Source organism: Acanthopagrus latus, chromosome 16 (assembly GCF_904848185.1).
Source record: "Acanthopagrus latus isolate v.2019 chromosome 16, fAcaLat1.1, whole genome shotgun sequence".
NCBI classification, from domain to species: domain Eukaryota; kingdom Metazoa; phylum Chordata; class Actinopteri; order Spariformes; family Sparidae; genus Acanthopagrus; species Acanthopagrus latus.
The window spans coordinates 8,205,090-8,225,895 of NC_051054.1; the positions used below are offsets into that span (position 1 = coordinate 8,205,090).

The following is a 20,806-nucleotide window of genomic DNA, read 5'->3' on the forward strand; positions in this document are numbered from 1 at the left end:
ATCTTACCTATATTAATACTTGCATTAATTTATAGCACTTTATTATATCTTATTAATGGCTGCAAGTCTCAACATGGTCACCAAACATAAGAGCTGTAGGTTCGTCATGACATAGAAAAAAAAAGAAAATCCTACAGTAATGAATTGTCTGCATCTAAGTCTATAAAAATCACATTTGATTATATATTTTCATCTTTTATTGTGCTTATTTTAGATGTGAATTAATAATCACTTACACTGTATGAAGTCCATGACACACCCTATAAATGTTATTTGGCTTTTGCCATATGAACCTTGGCCACTGGTGATTCTGTTGTATATCCGTGGCCAGTGACAATGTCAAGGTTACAGTAGACACTGGGAAAGTGAAAATATTTGCAGATGAAGCATGCCGGTTGTTTACATCTTACAGTGTTCCCCGGGGCACCTTATATTTCCCATGGATTACCACGTGTGTGGAAATTAACCTGCCTGCTGCAGACAGACTCAATTGATTTTGTTTTAAATGCAAATTATATTTTTACTTCATGCATGTACATTTCTACTCTTTTTTTTTTATGTATTTCTTGATTGGCCAGTTTATTTTAACCAGTGGCGTCTACGGTTCCGTCAGTGCTGCGCTCCTCTACAGATGGAGGGGAGGCTGTTAAAAAAGGAAAGGTTTATGAAAATGAAAGACAAATAAAACACAAACGCACACCTACATACCCACACATGCCCCCTCTCCCCCTCTCCTCTCGCTCAGTGTCAGGAGGCCATTTGTTTAGGAAAGTCAAAAAGGGACTTAGTGTGCACTTTACATTGGAAATCAAATTAGGATTCAAATGATGGCCACTGACTGGAGGCCGTATTTGTTCTGTAACAAATTTCGCTCCTTCTCCATCACCTGGTGGCTCGCCAGCCTGACCACACCCGGGAAATCTGTGGCCACCATTTGCATGGACAAAGAGAGCAGAGGGAAGGGTCTTCCGTCCGACTGAAATAACTTGTTTACACAAACAATACGAGGGATTAATTCCTGGCTTCCTCAGCCATAATCACCCACATGAGCATTATTATGATAACTCGGCTACCCAGAGGCAGTACCACACATGTAACTTCAGGTGAAATAGGTCGACTTTGTCACCCGATGGCAGATGTTTTCATAATTAGTTGCGGTTCACTGCTGTTTATTGAAGGTTGGCCATACTTGATGCCTTGTAAGTGACAGGTCCTGCCCTTCTCAGGTTATGTTCAGTGGAAATGTGTGCCAGCAGCAAAAATATTTACACTTGGACTCAATCATCCAAGATCATCTCTGTTGACTTGTAAAGAATGTTGCCACAACAGAGCTGGTGCCGCAGTTCACAGGATACAGTTGGTCATGCCACGTTGTCCTCTTTGTCCACAGACCTGTGTTCAGTATCAATACACACTCCCTTATACTTTCTATCTCTGTGTCTTTGTATCCTGCAGCCCATTAAGTGGAAGGGGATGCTCTGTTTACAATGGTCCTGCGCACGTTTACAGATATATTATGCATTTCTGCTCTTGACTGTCATCGTTTCAGATTGGTTTGATGACTGAAACGAAGGCTATTTACAACCCACGTCATGAACGACCCAAACAAGCAATGACTACATTTGCATGCACCCTAATACTCTGGATGTGAGTTTTCCAGTTAGGACACGTGGGTATGTCAATATTTTCCAGGGGTTCAGGGCGTCCTTTGGAAATGTGAGACATGAGAAGTTCTGAGAGTTTCAAGTCACGATTATCCTGTCAAACATAATCATCAGTATTCTTAAAACTTCAAACAAGGACTAAAATTACACTAAAATCTACAGGAATCACTTAAACCTTGCACATTTTGTCAGCAAACTAATATTTTTATTGCATAACATCCCATCAATTTTAGTGGAAAAATATCTAAGAAATGTATGTATGTATGTATATGTATGTATGTATGTATGTATGTATGTGTATATATATGTGTATATATATGTGTGTGTCTATATAGCTATATATAGATATATATATATATATATATATATATATATATATAGATATAGATATAGATATATAGATATATATATATATATATATATATATATATATATATATATATATATATATATATATATATATATATATATATATATATATATATATATATATATATAATATATATATATATATATATATAATATAATATATATATATAATATAGTGGGATTTTGTTGGAATAAAGGTAAATAACAGAATATTTTACGCTTGTAAAAATGTTTGCCCTTCTCTCAACACTCTCTGACTCCCCTTGACTGTCTGTAGCTCTCAGCCTATTGATTCCTAGTGGACACATTTATCTTCATAACAAGTGATGTCTATATACTTTCATTTTTTTAACAACTGTTAATTGTGCTTTTAAGCAAACATGACTCAAACAGGAGTAAATATTATTTATCAGGGACTATTTGTAGTTAGGGATTAATTCAGTTAAACAGTGTGTACTTACCACAGCAGGTTTTGTGTGTTTTGAATCGACTCCTGATAAACCAAAGCGCTCGTGTTGATCCTGATGTAGCACATGACACTGTGCAACAACGTGGCTCAGTGGTGTGTGAATATTTGCAGACAACAGGAGCTCTGTGGCACAGAGGAATGAGACACATCAGGCTTTAACTGCAGCAACATGATAGTTCCTGATAGTGTTTCAGTTCATTGATTCGTTTTCTTTTTTCTTTTTTTTTCTTTTTATGTCATATGTTGTCAGTACTTACAGTAAGAAGAAGAGAGGCTGGAGTTATTTTGTGTCCTTAGAATTAAAAAGACAAATAATGTGACTTGAAAACTTTTCATTAATATAACCACATTTAACATTCTTTGTTTTTGCATTCTTCTTCTTTTTCTACCTTTCTTCATGTCCTCCTTCTCGGTGTTAATTAGTGGATCACATGTTATCAGCTCTATTTATTGGCTAGAATTTCATGAATAGGACTGAATAACTGAAGTGTGGCAGTCTGGCAGGAAATTCTTTTAATTCTGCCTTGGTAACAGGTTTGTGTATTGCTCGTCCCTCAGCCCTGTAAGACGTTTTTTACACTCTCAACTCACTATGACATTCTCAAAATGGACCTTACCCTTGTCTAGTTCATTTTATGTGGTTTCACATTATATAATTTAGAGTAAAATCTGTCAAAAATGCTCTGTATAGTGTGGAAGCATAGTTTCAGCTCCAGGGTTAGCTGCTCTGTTACTCAGACCTGACCCACCCACACTTGTCCGTTGGGAAATCCTGTGTAGAAAAACGTGCGAGGGTGGAGATAATTATTTAATTGACACCTTAAGTTCCATGAAAATCTTTTATCAGATATGAGCTGTGACACCTTGGTGTTACATTTACTGCCTGTTTTGTTTTTAAGATTTAGACCTGCTGTACCTGTTTCACTTGGACGCAGTGCGCTTAAAACTACATTTGGAAACAACAGCAGAGGTGAAAAGAAGCTTGCTGTTGACAGCAACGGTTCATCTCCACAACAGCCAGTACCTAAGTAGTGACAGATGCCTTGTGTGTGCCAGGTTTCACACCTAGAACAATACTTGTTGTCACATCATTATTTTTTTTTAGTGGCGTTAATTGTTATGTATAAAAAGGGGTTTGAGAAACAAGGATGTGATAAAAGAGATTGTAAAGAAAGTCGCTACCGGTATATTTTTATATGTTTGAATACTTGACCAATATCATCCGCCAGGCTCAAACAAATGAACTGTTCAACCCGTGTTTTCACTAAATTCATGAGTGGGTGGGAAATGCACATGTGTGCACTTCTGAATGTATACGAAACATGTTTTGTGCCCTTCTAGCAAAACAGAGAGGGCACTACTATTTTCTTCCAAGTATGCATCAGAGACTGGTCAGGCATTTGGGGCAAACCTCTGCTACTGTACATGTGTATAGTGACAATAAAGGCATATTCTATTCTATTATATCATGTTCACAAACAGTTGCTTATTAAGGGAAATAATAACTACCCCTCTTGTTAATTTCTCCTGAGTCTTCCAGCAAAGGAAAAAAAAATTATCTTGCATGTCGGAACAAATTGCAAAACATTTGCAATATGGCATTATTAGATTTGTTTTTTCGTTTCTTAAATAAATTCAGCAAATGTTTTAATTTAGTTCAACATGAATTTTTAGGTATATTGTTTGAAATAGGATAATTCCTGAATTCCTGAAAATTCTCAACATTGCAAGAGAAACATCAAGTCTAAACCATCTGCATAAAACTAACAATCTAACCAGACTGTCCATTTACTCTGTAAATATACTCCATAAAATGGATTGCTTACAGAATACAGTCTGTGTTAAATGTAGGCATACATCTTTATATACATAACTCACTGTAACATTTTATTATTTTTCCTGTCTTCGAGTGCGCTCTAAATCACGGCTGGACGTATGATTGAGCAAAGGCAAACTACCAAATTGACTAAAATTACACAGCTAGAGTCTTTTGAAACATCCAGTATATCAAACCCTGGGATAAACTCTTAAATCATTTCTTCCACAGATTCCTGGAGAACTTGTTTGCCAGGGTTTGTGGTTTCAGAATATATCTCGGTTGTTATGGTGCCAAACAGCAGCAACATACTTTCTGTTTCCCATTCTGTGAGCTTGGTATTTGTCAAGAACTGTACATTGTCAGATATTTGATCCCTCTAGTAACTGAACATATTTGAGAAGGTGCCATGTTACCAATAAAAAAAAAAATTAAAAAATTTAAAAAACGTAGCAGGATGATAGCAAAACGTAAACTCCTTAAAGGTAAATTCCACTTATTTCCCGGATTTTAAAGGAGCCTTGCCAAATCTGAGAAAATAACCCTTGTAATAACAGAAAGCTGGCATCACAAACTGAAGGTGTGGTGGTTCAAAGATGTGGTGGTTTACAAGGCAGGGAGGGCCTAAAGGTATTCTACTGGTTGCATGATGGGAGATGTAGGATACAGCTTTTCCAGACACATGAACCATGGAACCAGGCAGCCATTGACTTCCATTAATTTTTGTAGAGTTTGGAAATCAACGAGTTTGTTAGGTTTCCTATTTAAGTTTTGTTTTCATTTTCTATTGAAACTGTTTTAGAAAGTTCTTCATTTTTGAGGCTGTTGAATCATATTGCATCATACAGAGAGTTGTTACTGTTACTTAGCGTAACCTCATTGATAAAAGTGGAACTTACAAAATATTAACTGCAGAAACTGGACATATAGCAGGTATGGTTTATCACAGGACTATTAAATTATTGATACAGTGTAGCAAACAAACAGGCAACTGGATACACTGATAATTTTGTACAATTTGGCTGAATTGACCATTTTATTGCATGACAGCACAACACAACCTCACATTTGATAACGCAACCATCACGAAAATGAACGTAGACTTTGATGCTGTGAACAAAAGTGTCTCCAAACAAATCAATGCAAATGGTGAACTCAGGCCAGTGTCAGTAGTCTGCTAGTTGATTTTAACATTTTACAGAGATGAATGGAAACCAATGGCTGCCTTGAATGACAAAATAAATGGAGTCCGATATCTAAACAATAGCATGGTAAGCAAAATTATTTGCAATTTAAAAAAAAAAAAAAAAAAAGTTGCGAATAAATGTTATTTTAACTATTGAGGAATATGCTGTTCAATCTTTTAAATTATCTTACTAATCTTACAATATATAAAGTGTTGCAAAATAATGATATGACAGAACTTGTGTCCGATCAACGGACCAAAACCCAAAAGCTATTTAGTGAACTATCATTTATGATGAAAAAAAGCTTATAACAAGGCAATGTTTAGTACTTTTGCTCCAAAAAGGACTTAATGATCAATCGTTTATCCAAATATAACAGTGAACATAGCTTGTGTAACATTCTATTTTCTTCATCTGCAGAATCTTCGGCTTCTATAAGGGAATCCTGCCTCCGATCGTGGCAGAGACGCCGAAGAGAGCGGTGAAGGTGAGATAAAGGATGTGCATATTAGTTTCTTTTTTAATAGAAAACAGCAAACCTTCTTGCTCCGCGATGCAGCGCTCAGCCTCTGGTTTTCACCCTGAACTGCTCCACTGCCATATGAAAACACTCTGACCGCAGCTTCTCTGTAACGTGGTACACACATGTTGATTAAACACATGACGCCCTCCACCATGTCTGCCTCCTCAGCCACTCCTGTTTGCCTCCTCAGCCACTCCTGTTTGTTCTGTTCGCCTACCAAATATTGACTTACAAGTATTTACAGCAAGCCTTCCCCTGAGCCCCATCTTTTGATATTTGTTTGTAGGAGGGCTTAGCATCTCTCGCCTCACACTAATGGGGTGACGAGGAGGCGAGGGTGAGTGGGAGGAGGGGGGTCATTGATGCCTGGCATGGAGCTGCTCCATAATGAGATGCTGGAGACGAGGATGTGTGAACTTTAGAATTAAGCGCTCACACTGAGAAGATGGGGTAATCGCTCACACAGCGAACAAAGCTGGCTGATGGTGAGAAATGTCTGGAGCGAAGAATTAAAGCGAATTAAAGCTCCGATTAAAACGCCTCTGCTGGCATCTTGCCCTTCGCTCAGATGAACAAATCAGATGGATGTGTTTCGTTTTTTATATTTAGACTTTTCTCTTTCTCTTTCCATTTGCTTGTTTTGAGTTTTAAAGGGGCTCCATGTAAAAATGCTGAGCAATATACATGTATTTAATCACTTTTTTGTCGGCCATATTTGAGCAGATTGTGTTGTAACGTGAACTTCTCCGTCACTCTTGATCGCCTGAGGACGTTTTTTGTTGAAGTTGTTTAATGATTTCTTCGGGAAGGACTAAAGTCGCATTTTCCTTCAACGGTCCAAAAGATGTGACTTTATGCACGTCTCGAGAGCTCTCTCCACTCTGCTAACAGAGGGCCAACAAGAGCTAACGTTAGATTAGAAAGGAGTCAACCCTCATGTAGCTGCTTTTAGAGTGTGCGTACATGTGGGAGTGTGTTGTGTGTGCAGAGATGTCAGCGTAAGAATGCGACTCTCTGACGGCTCATTTGTCCCAATCTTCCCCTCCGCAGTTTTTCACCTTTGAGCAATACAAGAAGTTGCTGAATCTGACCCCTTTGTCTCCTGGTGTGGTGAGTCTCACACACACACACACACATACACAGAGAGGAACACCTGAATACACTCTCACCTGAAAAGTAAACAAACAGACACACACACACACACACACACACACACACACACACACACACACACAGGACCAGGAAGAGCTTTACACCCAACGTTTCAGCTCACCTGCCAAACACTGGTAAAACAAAAAGCCATGCCAAGAATAATTGTAGCAGCTAAAGACATTCATGCAAATGTTCCTTTAAATGCAGAGTTGTCAACGTATAGTTTTCATTACTGGTTCATGTACAAATATAGGTTGTGCATGAATACACTCAGAGAATTTATTACACATTTCCATTTTTGTCTGTTTTTTCCTTTATGTGGCGACTCACCTGTTCAGCCCGACCACAGCATAGTGTTTCTAACTATTGCTAACCTAACAAAACATCTGCTCGGTTGTGTTTTGTTTGTTCACCATTGTGGCAATACAAAATTGGTCTTCTCGCATTAGACGGGACAAAAAGTAGACTTCGCGGGTGAGGATTAAGTGAAGACAGCCTGGAATAACACTTTTGTTAGGTGTTAAGCACATGTGAATGCTTCCTTGATGACTAGCTTAAACATTTAAAAGGTTGGGTGTGTCATAGACGGTCCCCAGTTTGTGAACCGACTTTAATTAATGACAATTGGGGCCAATTTAGCCGGCATTAAATAGTTTTATTGAAAAAAAATGGTATCCAGGTTTACTAGGTTTTGTTTTTTCTAAATCAGAACCTGAGCATTTCACTCAGATTTAGGAATGAGGTATATGAAGTGTGATGGTTAAAAGGCAGTTCTGCTGTGCGAGTCAGTCAGTGTTTAGCTGGAAGTCAGGGAGATCAGGCTGGTGCTAATGATGTCATGGGTCCTGCCTGATTCTAAACTATAAGAACGTTATTCTGGGCACCAGAACAACGAGAGGAAAAGTTTGGTTTCTGCCACTATGTATAATTCCAGTGTGAATGGCAGCTTGTCAGGAGTCATTTTTTATTGAATATGATGATGTTAGTGAAGACATGAACACTTACAACACCTTTGAAAGTGTAAATGTGTCATGTGGACTTGAGTTATTGTGACTTGTAATAATTTGAGTTCTTCCATTAATCTATATGGGAGTTAAAGTATTCCTGTTTTTTATTTCATTTTTTTTAAATGTGGCTGTCAGCATTTCATTGTTTAATAGTGATGTGAAAGGATTTTTTTTTGATTGAGAACTAATTCAAGTTTTTTTGTTTGATTCCATTTATCTCACTGGATATCAGTGATTACAATACAAATTCAAATCATTGTCATACATGTTAGATCAAAACTGGCCAATAATAGCATTATCAGACAGGTACTGACTACAAAGACTGGTGAGACTGCGGTATCTTAAAAGGAAGAAAGTGATTTGACTTGCCGAAACGAAGGACTTGACATGACTTGCCCGAGAGAAAATGACTTGGGACTCCCCTCAAACTTGGACTAAAAGATCTGATTGCTTAAACCTCAAATAAAGTCATTGTAAAATCTTGAAACAGTGTGTCACAGAATAAAAAAAAGAAAGTGACAAACATGAAACAGTCTTAATAAACAGGCTGTACTACGTGGTTTTTTGGTGTTTTTTAATTCAGCAGAATGTGTACAAGTAGTCTCATCCTCCTTGACTAATCTGCTGTCTGTTATATTGAGTCAGAGTTTGAAGTAAAACAGATTTGCGTTGCCGGGGTGCGGTCACCACACACCACCTATTCAGGTGGCAGCCAAGTGTCAGGCGTGATGGATGGCTCACCTGTAACGCAGCGTGGAGGCCGCCCCGGCACAGCGCATATCCTCGTCTTGTTTTCACAGCGCATTGGTGGAAAAATGTTTACCTGTCCCATCCATCATGCTCTCCTTCCCCCACCCCTACCCTCCTTTCTCCTTCTCTATCTCTTCATCTTCCTCTTCCTCAAGTGCCTCCAGCCCCATTCCCCCCCACCACCAGAGGCCCCCGCGTATCAAGTACTGTAATCACATCAGGTCATTAGTGCGAGTGGATTACGGATTGGTCCTGAAAGGCTCTCGCTCTCTCTCTCCCCTACTCAGTGTGGCACAGCTGAATGCCTTCATTCTGATTAATGAGGACACACACAGTAATAATACAAATAAGGAATTAAAGCGTAGCTGGCTGGCTGTGTAAACATCGCGAGGCATGTCTGAGAGGATGGGTCCCGGGGCTCTGACAGCAGGATAAAGAGGCAGGAAGAGTAATGAGCTAAAGACACGATCCTGACATGTTCCCATTACGCTTCTCTGTGAGCACGCATGCACGCCCACAAGCACGCACACACTTACATGCAGACATTTACAGCCCCATAAACATGTCAGGGACATACATTTATATTAGATATTTTCTAATGGAAGGAATGATCATCGTAGTTTGTTTTGTTTTTTTTGTCGTCCTTGAATCAAAGACTTCCACCTTTTTTAACATCTCGCTCGCATTCCTATTTTCCCCTTTCATTCACCTTCCTCTCCCTTCCATCTGTCGTCTCGCAATTTCTCAAATGATAACAAGCGCAGGTGTCCTGTGTGCCTTCAGACATCTGTCAAACGACGACAATGATGGACGTGACAGAAACACGATGAGACAAAAAGACTCGATGAACGGGTTTCCTGAAAACGAAACTATGATTCAGCGTTCATAACCTCACTGCAGCTCGGACACGTTGACATCCGTCCCCATTGTGTGCATCGGTTTGCTCCGTCTCTGCCCAAATATGAGCTCCACATTCTGCTAACACTCCTAAATCATGTCCATCTCCCCTCCAGGCGCTGTCTGTAGCGGGGCTTGGCGCAGGCTTGACTGAGGCTGTTGTTGTCAATCCATTCGAGGTGGTGAAAGTCAGTCTCCAGGCCAACAGAGATTCCTTCAAAGAGGTCGAAAGGAAATAAAATACCTTCTTGACTTATAACGAGTTGGTAATGTGCACTTTTCTCTCTGTCAGCATTTGAAATTCACTCTCTCCTACACAGCAACCCTCCTCATTCGCTCAAGCAAGACGCATAATCAAGACGGACGGATTCGGACGTAATGGCCTAAATAAAGGATTAACGTCAACACTGGGACGCCATGGAGTTTTCAACATGATCTACTTTGGCTTCTACTTCAATGTCAAGGATGCCATTCCTACCAGCCCGGTAATATGCCAATCAAATTCTGTGATCCTACTCCAACCTCCCTGCTGAAAATGCAAACCCAAGCCATTTGACCCGTGCTTGACTACACCTAGTTTTTGCTGCCTTCGGGGTATCTGACACGCACGTGTCCCAGCCGCCTCGCCAGTGGAGAATTGCAAGTGTTTGACAGTATGATTAGTGAGCCTGCCTGCCATGGCAAGGAGGAAGCAAAAATCAGAGAGGAGCTTGTAAGATCAGCCCTGCTAATACCTCATCTGTTTGCTCCTCATAACATCCTCAAAGTCTCAGATTACACATCCGGCAGGGCCTGATGGCCCAAACAAAAGTTAATTTTGTTTAATGGAAACGTTACCATACGCCGGTTCCACATGTACAAACTGGGAGCATTAGATTAACTCCAATGAACTAATTGGAAGCAGACAACAATACTATTTTCAAGAGGAGGTTACAGTGGGAGCCCAGGCTCTGCTATATTTTCGACATTTTTCCAGTGACGCATGGTGTACAGAGAACCAAGTGGTCATCCTCTGAATGATAATTATGTGGCTGGACGACCCAAATAGCTCTCTTCTTAGATTGCGGCCGCCGCTTTTGGGAACGATTCTTCGGTATGATGGAATGATCTTGTTTGTGAGAGGCTGACGACGGCTATTGTTGAGGCAGAAAAGGATAAATATTGTGGCCTACGACAGCTTACAGGCGGAGCACAGAGTGGCGTTCCTCCAAAGCCCTCTTGTCTGAAACATGAGCGATGAGCTTGCAGCTCAAACATGTCTGTAGTCAAATTGAGCCGGCCGAGCTTGGGGCTTCTCTCACATCGGTGTTTTAGTAGTGCAGAAGAGTCAGATAGCACACTGCCATCATTCGCAAGTGAATGTGTGAGGACATGTTTGCTTAAGGCTGTTAGGAAGTGGGTTGATGGGTGTACTTAGGACGCGGGTATGTTACCTCCTTCCCCGCAACCCACTTGAAAAAAAAAACAGAAGAAGAAGTGGGATTAGCTGTTGATTTACCTCGGCTCTCAGGGTGTCCAGCCGCTTGAGAAAGGCCTGGACCAGTGAGGCCGCTGTCATTTGTAAAAATATCCCGGCCAATTAGCTGTCAGAGCTCTCTGAGTCTGGGCTTCTTTGGTACAGTAATACCCCTGTGCCGAGTCACAGCCCAATTACCCAAATTGTCCCCATATGCCTCCCCAGTCTGCCTGCATGCACCCTGTTTATAAATCCTCCATCCTGGCTCCCCAAAGAACATGTGCTTCTGTTCAGCCAATCAGAACGCTGCACCGCAGTCAGGAAGCACTAATCTGCCCCCCGCTACCATAAAATGATCAGGGCTTTCATGCCAGCTTTGCAATCATATGCACAAGCCCCCTCATGCTCTCCTTCACATGTATATATACACACAATGGCTCAGCATTTATTTTGTTAACTTTCCATCTGTTACAGTAAGTTTTATTTACTGCTCATGCTTTGTGTTATTATATTTAACACCTGGTGCCCACTCTAGAAATGTTTCCCAGCATTTGTGTAATACCTCCGCCGAGGAGTTTGTGTTTTCACCCGTGTCCATTTGTCGTTTGGTGTGTTGGCTTGTCAGCAGGATTACACAGAAACTACTGAATGTATTTCCACAATACTTGGCTGGAGGATGGGTCTCAGTTCAGAACAGATTTTAAAATTCTGGTGCAGATCCAGATAAAGTGATGGATCCAAATTTTTCTCACTTTCTGGGGCATTTTTTTCCCAACATTTTCATTTGCTCAGTTAGCCATTAGCTAGCGGTTCAGTTAGCGGCATTTTTACTGCTAGCACAGGAGTTTTTGCCTACGACAGGCCGGGGTTTGGTGGTTAGCATAACTTCAATAGATATGTCTGCAGAACAATACATAGTGGTCATAATGTCCAAACTGTTATTCGTTGTCTTTCTTGCCAGGACCCTACCCTGGAGTTCCTGAGGAAGTTCACCATCGGCCTGGTGTCTGGGACCATCTCGTCCTGCGTGAACATTCCCTTCGACGTAGCCAAGAGCCGCATCCAAGGCCCCCAGCCCGTGCCCGGAGAGATCAAGTACCGCACCTGCTTCCAGACCATGGCGCTGGTGTACCGGGAGGAAGGGTAAATGATACGTCGGGATACTCCCTTTGAAACACTGTCAATGGTGCATCCAAGAGTTAATGAGGCACTCCGTCTGCTTTGTTAGCAGATGATAGTTGGTTAGCTGCCAAACTGGCTATCAGAGACGAAAAATTATACCAGCTGCAGCTACAAGTTAGCAGGGTTTGATTGTGCAGTGTGAGTTTCCTGCTCTAACTACAAGGGAAGTGCATGAAGAGCTTGATGCAAAGCTGTGATCTGAAGAATGGAAACCAAATAGTGAGGTTACATTCTGGGCTGTGTTCCCCCTCGTGTGTGTGATCATACATTTCTGCAGTCTGTCAGTCGTACAGTAAATGTTAACATATTTTCAAGCCTCAGAGGATGACAGCTCTAAATAGAAGCTTCAAGGAAAGATGTATGTTATGTTAGCAATTGCCCTGGGCTTTCCACTTTCCCCCCATGCAGCTCCACGAGACAAGGGCCAGCGAGACGTTTGTAGTTAGTGGACACAGGAGCCTTGGGGGCTGCTGCAGGAACGGCCCTGAATCGTCGCAGGGGTGCGTGGAGGGTGCCCCCTCCGCCACATCCAGTCCCCTGCTCTAACACAACACAGTCCCAGCTAATTAGTGGTCCCTATGGGAGACGTCGTTAAGCAGACCCTAACGAGCCGCGCGGCGCTCCACGGGTCAATCTAATCAGACAGAGGGCCAGGGAGGAAGTGGGTCGAGCCTTATTAACGCCATCAGTGGCGGGGGCAGGGAGCGGGACAGGGAGCACGAGGCGGAGGCAGGCAGCCACCGATCACCTTGAATGCATTAAGGGGCAGGTCCTCGCCTCCACCGGCCATTAGACCCCAACTATGTACCTGACGGGGTGAGAGACAGACAGGCAGGCAGGCAAGAACTCACCGCATATACACACACGCGCTGAAATAGTCTGCTGAAGTCTTGACTTGATCTACATACTTAAACACATTTAAACTACGTATTTTTGCGTGTTTATTAACATCCTCATTTTTTTTCTACAGGTACTTGGCGCTATACAAGGGGTTGGTGCCCAAGATAATGAGGCTTGGACCAGGTAACAATAACAAGTTCGTTGTACTGATATTAAAAAAGTCCTTACAATCACAAACTGTCAGATGAAAATGATTCATGTTGCAGCTTTTCATGTCTTTAGGTTACATTTTCTACTTTAACAACATTGTTTATGGTCTGGCTTAGTTTAGGCACCAAACCCACTTGGTTAGGGTTAGAAAAGATCATGTTTTGGCTTAAAATACCTATTTTTGTCGCCACGAACGCGGCTGAAAACCGTCCCGAGGTCTACTTAAAAATATCCAGTGGTGTCACGCTTACAAACGCTGAAACACGGTCTCAAACTGTGGTCGCGGGCTTGGCTGTCTTCTCGCCTATAACTCCACCACCGTCCCCTCCACCTCTCCATGTAGAAGACAGCTCATGAACATGTCAATAATCTACGTATGACACGTACAAATGTGAATGCATTAGTGGTTTGCAGAAACATTAACTGCCAACATTTTATTCTGGCAACTGGGCTGATTAATTCATGCTGTTCTGTGTGTGTGTGTGCTCAATAACACAAACGTCAAATCTGTGTTTACATTGTGTTTTTCTAATATCTATGTAATGTTTGAATGGAAATATCGTGAGCCGGAGCCACTTTCCACCACAGTAGTTTTTCCTAATTTGTCCAAACATGTAATATCCATCTAGAATACATAATATATTCCTGCGTGTTTCCTAGAAAAGCCTTTGAATCAGCATCGTAGATCACATGGCTCTTAAACATCAGTTTGTATTGGCTGTGTAGCTCATGCTGCTTCTTCACGAGCAGGAAACTGTGGATTGATTCACTGTGGCTCTCTCTTCTGTTTGGTGACAGGTGGAGCGGTGATGCTGCTGGTCTATGAATATGTGTCTGGATGGCTGCAGAAGAACTGGTAAAAAAAAAAAAAGAAAAAGAAGGAAAGAAAAAAGGAAACTCCGAGCTTGCCTTCCGGATTGTGCCTCAATGCAATATCGTTGACTGCCTCCAGTAACGTCAGACCAAATGATTTTTTTGTTTTGTGTGTCTTTACCTTGAATACAAAATAACGCTCTGCAAAATACCAAGACCAGCATTATAATATAATGTTTGAACGCAGCTTTCTGCAGGAAAAAACTACATTGCCATCAAAGTTAGTTTCTCAGGAATTAAAAACAGCTGCAATATTTGAAAACTGACAAACACATTTCAAATCCTAAACAGTTTTTCTACCAGTGGATCAGCACACAAATACACACCTATTTTATTTTATTTTTTAAAATCAGCTTCTTACTGTAAGCATCACGGCACCACACGATAAGTTCTACCAACTTTATACCTATTCTGATTATTTGACATGAGAGATTTAAGTATTTTGTGCTTTTTTTTGGTGCTCTTCTCAGCAGTTTAAAGTGAATGGTGCTCCTTTGGGAAATTAACTTGTGACTAGTGAGTTTCGCTGAAATGGAACTAAAAATCAAAAGATAATTGTCGAGTTGTTTCAAGTTCTACTACACCCGCACAGTCCTGATGAAGCAAATTAAGAGTTTTTGAAAGGGGTCAAACTCTTTAGAAATAATAATAATTAATGTTGACTAAATACGCTATTTATCCTTAAATAGCGTATTTAGTCAAAATTAATTAATTTAATAGTCAGTGTCAGTGAAGTCATGTTTCCATGACATTCACCAAAAGCTCAGAGCAACTACAGAGCACTGAAGTTATCTCATCATTATATCACTGCACAGCAGATGTAACATGAAGCAGTGAACACATGCTGAGCTCAGTCTCACTTCCTCACGCTCTGTAGATCATCCACCACTCGTGTCTTAATATAAACTACTTATAAAAGAGACAGTTCACCCCAAATCAAACTTATTTATCTTCCTTCATACCTGCTGTGTTATTCATCTCTCCAGACTGTTTTGGCGTGAGTAGCTGGCACTCGGCTGTGTTGCTCAGAGCACCTTAAAAATACATTTCTAGAAATCGTGACCCCCTTACTTGAGATGATTCACGGACCTTTTGGGGATTAGTTTTATGTAGGAACTATTTTCTTGTCATGTCACTACACAGAAGGAAGCGTGCATCCAGCCACAGACAAGGGACTGAGCTGTAATGTAAGCCAGCTCAGAAAATCATTCCTATGTGAAACTGTACACAGCAAGGGCTGTGGATTATCATGAGGAACCGGGTCAAAACATTTCTTTATTTTGGCACTTCGAGCACCACAAGCAGAGTTCCATCTAGGTCCATGATATTCAAGACAAGTCAGACATCTCTGCAGCCGATATCTCTGAAAACTTTCAACAACAGCTTGTGCCAAAACAATCTAGATGCGCATATAGCATCGCAGGTAAGAGGAAAAATATACATATTTTTTATTTTTGGGGTGCATTCCCCCTTTAAGGAATAGCCTGTGACGTCAGCTACACACACCAACTACGACCGAGGACTGACGCACACGTGTCTATGCACACACATACATACTGTCTGTATGTACTTTCTGAGCAATAATGCACACGTGATCGCAAATATTACCTGTGATCTGAACCGTAGTACTGAGCCTCACTGCGCATCTCAGCTGCAATAGTGCCTATAATTCTTACTGAGAATTATTGTGTATAAGAATTTCTTATACGCTGATATGTTAAAGGCCTTTTAGATCCTTTAATGTTCCTCCTTTAAATTAGATTACATTGAAACGTTTATTTTTCAAGCTTTTTTTTGCTGGTAAGAAATTGTGTCAATTTGCCTTTTTTTTAAATCTCAATCTTAAATGTTAGCATTTGTAGAAAGTCACTATCGTGTATTCATAACAAATAAAAAGGAATAAAACTCCTCACTTGGTGTCTCGCCGTGTGTGTGTGTGTGTGTGTGTGTGTGTGTGTGTGTGTGTGTGTGTGTGTGTGTGTGTGTGTGTGTGTTGGGTTAAAGGGCGAAGCACTGGTGTGTCCCGTAACTGAGAGTTTGTGTTGTTGCGTGTGCTCCGGGAGAGTTCTGGCATTGACATAAGTGTATCACCTTCCCTCAGTTTACCCCTTCTTCACCCTCCTCCTCCTCCCCCTCCATCAGAGCACTGTGTTGTTTGAGAACCTGTCAAGAGAGGTTGTATTAGCCAACCGAGCGTCAGTGTTTTCTCTATCGGTGGCGGGAGGGTGGGGGGGATGGTTTGGGGAGTCGGTGCCTGAGCGTAGCTTCGGTGCAAGCTAAAACAACAAGCTCGAGAAATGCAAATGTGGCTGCAGGAGTGGTGGGGGTGACCGCACACATTCTCTCCCTTTGCCAGTCTATCTCTTACACAAATATGCACACTCACACACACACACACACACCTGTTGCACAGCCTTAGGGGTCATGGCTGCTCTGTAAGACACTCATCATAACCTCATCTGGTAGTAGGTAAAAAAACTGAGCCACGTTGGCATTTGACAGTCATCATTAACGTGGGAGTCTCTCTCTCTGCCAAAAATGGAACGGCTCCCGGTTTTTCGCCGGGGGGCCCGCGGTGATAGACTAACAACTGCGGCTCACAGACTGATGGAATTGTAAGCGCTTAACCTGTCCTCTTCTGTAATGGAGTGCTGAATGTTTGTTTGAGACGTGACGGCTTGTAACGTGTGTGGCGTGTATTGCTGGTCGCCAGGCAACGCGGCCACCCCTTCACCTGGATTCCCCACGCCGATCATAAATCTCCGGCGGCCAAGTCTCCCTTCACCTCCAGTTTTTTTTTTTTTTTTTACTTCGCAACCTGTCCATGTATGTTCCTCATCCTCATCTGTAACATTTCAATTCCAGTGGCTCCACTTTGACAAGCCTGCAATTTTGGGCATGGCTGTACCTGTCTCTCTCAACGGCAGACGCGGTTAATGATTAAAATAGATTAGAATGTCCAGGATTTACACTACAAGTGGAAAGAAAAGCAAAGTGATTCATGCCAGCAGTCATGTTTCCATCAGCGTTCTGAAGTATTGCGCGCAGAAAACCGCTGACGGAAACAACGTCTTTGGTTTTTTGCGTAAATGTTTTCATGCTCGCGTGAGGCGGTTCTGCCTTTTTCGGAGGTGCTGATTGGAGATGGTTCTGCGGGCAAACGTGTGACGTGTGTGACTGATTAGGTGTGAGGGAGGGGGAAAAGCACTAGTACTAGCTAGCATGAAATGATAATGACAACTAAACCAAATTTTAAAAAAAAACCTTTGAGTTGGGTTTTTTTTTGGCAATTTGCAAGCAACTAGTTTTGTTTCTGGTTCGCGACCTCAAAATGTAAGTGACTTTACAAAAGTTCCCTTTAAATTTGCTTGGCTAATAAATGTTAACTCAATTTTACAGAGGCAAAAGCTTTTCTCGGCATCGTTTTTCTCCCTTTTTTCTGCAAAAACAGACGATGCAATTGCGAATAGATTCCGATGTAGCCAGCAGTTGACTCGCATGGCTGATCGTCGACGAAAAAAAAGATACTAAATGACACGAAAGAACAACAGCAGCTTGCCAAGTTGAATGTTTAGCGGCTTTTCAGAAACTTTCCATCAGTTTCTTCGACAAACAGACGGAGGCACGTTCGGTGCGATCGAACACGAGAACCCACATGCTCACACTTACATACCAAAGACCCCCAAACCAGACATGTTGTGATTTTTTTTTTTTTTTTAAGAGGTTTTACTCACCTGTCTGCTCTAAATTGCTGTTTTAGGGCATTAAGAAAACACTCTGGCTGTTGTCAGCTTCTTCTAAGAACTGTTCATTGAGCAGTAACACGCATGAAGTGCTGCGTTTTCACCCGGTTGTTGCCTACCCTGCTCTGTGTTACTCTGCAAACGGCTGTCTTGTTTCTGATTGCATGTGGAGAAGTAAAGATAACCATATGACACTGAAGTCAGACTCGGCATCATTAATTATAAACACGTGTCTGCCCCTATTTTTAAGACTACGCCTTTTAGACCTTCGCCTCCATAAAGCTGACCAACATTAGACTACAAGAGCAGGGATCATTAGACTTTCGAGAAGCTATTCTTCCTGTCTAGAAAACACGCTGTTCCTATTTTTCCCTTTTTTTATATATATATGTATAAAAACTGGTGTCAATTAAGACGACCACATTTTAATTTTGTTGCATGAGTCAGAGGAGACTAACAAGACTGTGCTCCGTTCATGTAGCTTAGTTGAAAGGAAAAGTTGTTTGGCCTTGTTGTTTGTAGGCTGAGGTAAAAAAAATAAATAAAAAAAAAACAGAGCATGTAACGACTTTTTCATGCCACTCAGAGAGTTCACCATCATTTACTGTGGGCCTACGTGATGGATGGTGCGGGGTAATGGGGTGGCCGTGAGGGCTGGCTGGTACAGCAAGTGTATCATCACGTCCCCTGTGATGTGGTTCACGTACGGTCAAAGAAACACTACGATCCCTGAGCAACGGTCCGTGACCACTGGATGCGGGGAAGAGTGCTTTCCAAGTCAAATCAGCTCCTGCGCGGGGGAGGACTGTTGACACTGTCACACGGAAGGACTGTTTATGCTGTAACACAGGAGGAATGGAAAGTAAACCCAAGCACCTTCTGAGCCCACCCCTCCCCGGCAGCAGGTAATGCTATGTGGAAAAAAAAAAGAAGCAGGTGAGCAATTTTATCAAGTTATTAATCTTAAAAAAAAAAAAAAACCTCCACATCCGCGCTGGGCCCCGGCTAGTTTAAATCTCTCTGGTTTTCCGCTGCAGGGCTTGACAGGGCTTGCCAGACATACTCATAATTTATTACACTACACTTTCCCCCCTCAAAACTTTCAGAAAAAGTATTTTTTGCATCATTTTGCAAACATGTCATTTGTCAACCGGGGCCATGTGCTTTTTCTTTTGTAATGAACATGTTGAGTTGGCCCTGACAAGCCCTATTTGGCTGTTTTGCGGCTGCTTGAAGGTTCGCGTTTGGGTCACATGTCTGATGACCTTGGAGACCGCAGGCCAATGAGCCTATTTGTGGCTCCTTGAATGCACGTGGACTCCACCTCAACCCCCGGAGGCTGGGGAGTCCCCCTCTCGCACAGATTTTCAATTTTTAATGCAGCAGCAATGTTTTAATTTAGTGTGCCTCACACACGCTTTACTGACAAAATTTCTTTGTGACTTATAGCTGTTTAAGATTAACATGACATTGGACCAGGGCTGCCCAAAGTGGCTCAGCAGATATTTATTAGTGATAATTAAAAAAAATATTAAAATAATGTTTCTGCTGTTTTTGTGAGGTAAAGTAAACTTTGTCAGCCAACTAATGGAACATGGGATCCTAGTGTCATTTTGCATCAACATCAACAAAACATTACAATAAAATAACAAGAGGTGTTTGTTTTAGCCGTGTAGCCCACCATTAAAGGGGCACAACGTAGTTTTGGAGGGTAAATTCAACCTCTTCAAATTGTAATATTTACAGTATTAATGAGGTAATAATACAAACTCAGAAACATTTATTTTTTCCATCACTGAGTTGACATAAGCTGTTCTCAGAGGAAAATAAAGTCCCCTGGCAGGGTCCGCCTTTTGTCTATTCAGTCATGAAAATGAAGAGTTTGTCTATTAGGTTCAATAAAGATTTTCTCTCCTCATAAAAATGTCTTCCCAAAAAAAAAAAGACTACATTGTGCACCTTTTTAAAGTTTAATTACTGGCCCTCCAAAGTAAAACATCTGGGCACCTCCGCAGTAGACTTTCACTATTATTTAGAAAGGAAAGTAGGGCTCACAAAAAAAAAAAAAAAGAACATATAAGACAGATAGTTACTGAAGACGCCTTTTCTGTACCAACAGTGACATTAAAATTACTACGTCTATTTTTTGGTAATTGTAGATATTTTATATTTTTAGTGCTTCGTCTTCGCCATGAAATAAATGCTTCAGATGCTAATTTTATTTGGAAAATGGTGCAAATTTTATCACTGCTTTTACATATTCTTTAGCCCATGTTTCCTTTAGTCGTCGAGCTAAACGTCCAGCCGTAAATTAAAGTAGATGGGGCCACATTAAGTGTAATGAGGTGAGTTTTCAATGGCCAAAACATTCAAAAAAGAATGGCTCAGTGTGGTGACAAACACCCAAAGCACTTCTGATGAACTTTCCTAATGAGCCGTGACGTTCGGTAATAGAAAATACAGGCCTTGGACGAGCACTGTTTTTTTTTGTTTTATGGAAAGCAGTTTCCTGCTCATGTAAAACAGACCCCGGCTACATTACCTTGAATTTAGCATAGTCGCAATCACGTTATGATTGAGGACATTTTAAATAAAAAGGTCAATATAAAAGTTCTCCACACGACCGGCAAACTCCAATAACAGCCAAACAGTTTAATAAGATACATTC

General features: G+C 41.3%; 1 protein-coding gene across 1 annotated transcript in view; it reads left to right on the top strand.

The window, feature by feature from the left end:
• Positions 1-16,307, top strand: part of slc25a21 (solute carrier family 25 member 21) — a 95,247-nt gene extending 78,940 nt beyond the window's left edge. Inside the window, exons 5-11 of the mRNA XM_037071524.1 lie at positions 5,926-5,992; positions 7,079-7,138; positions 9,951-10,058; positions 10,155-10,319; positions 12,252-12,433; positions 13,443-13,495; positions 14,321-16,307. Of these exons, the coding sequence (XP_036927419.1) occupies positions 5,926-5,992; positions 7,079-7,138; positions 9,951-10,058; positions 10,155-10,319; positions 12,252-12,433; positions 13,443-13,495; positions 14,321-14,382 (697 nt within the window). The 3' untranslated portion in view covers positions 14,383-16,307. The remainder of the gene's footprint in view (positions 1-5,925; positions 5,993-7,078; positions 7,139-9,950; positions 10,059-10,154; positions 10,320-12,251; positions 12,434-13,442; positions 13,496-14,320) is intronic.
• Positions 16,308-20,806: the final 4,499 nt, after the last annotated feature.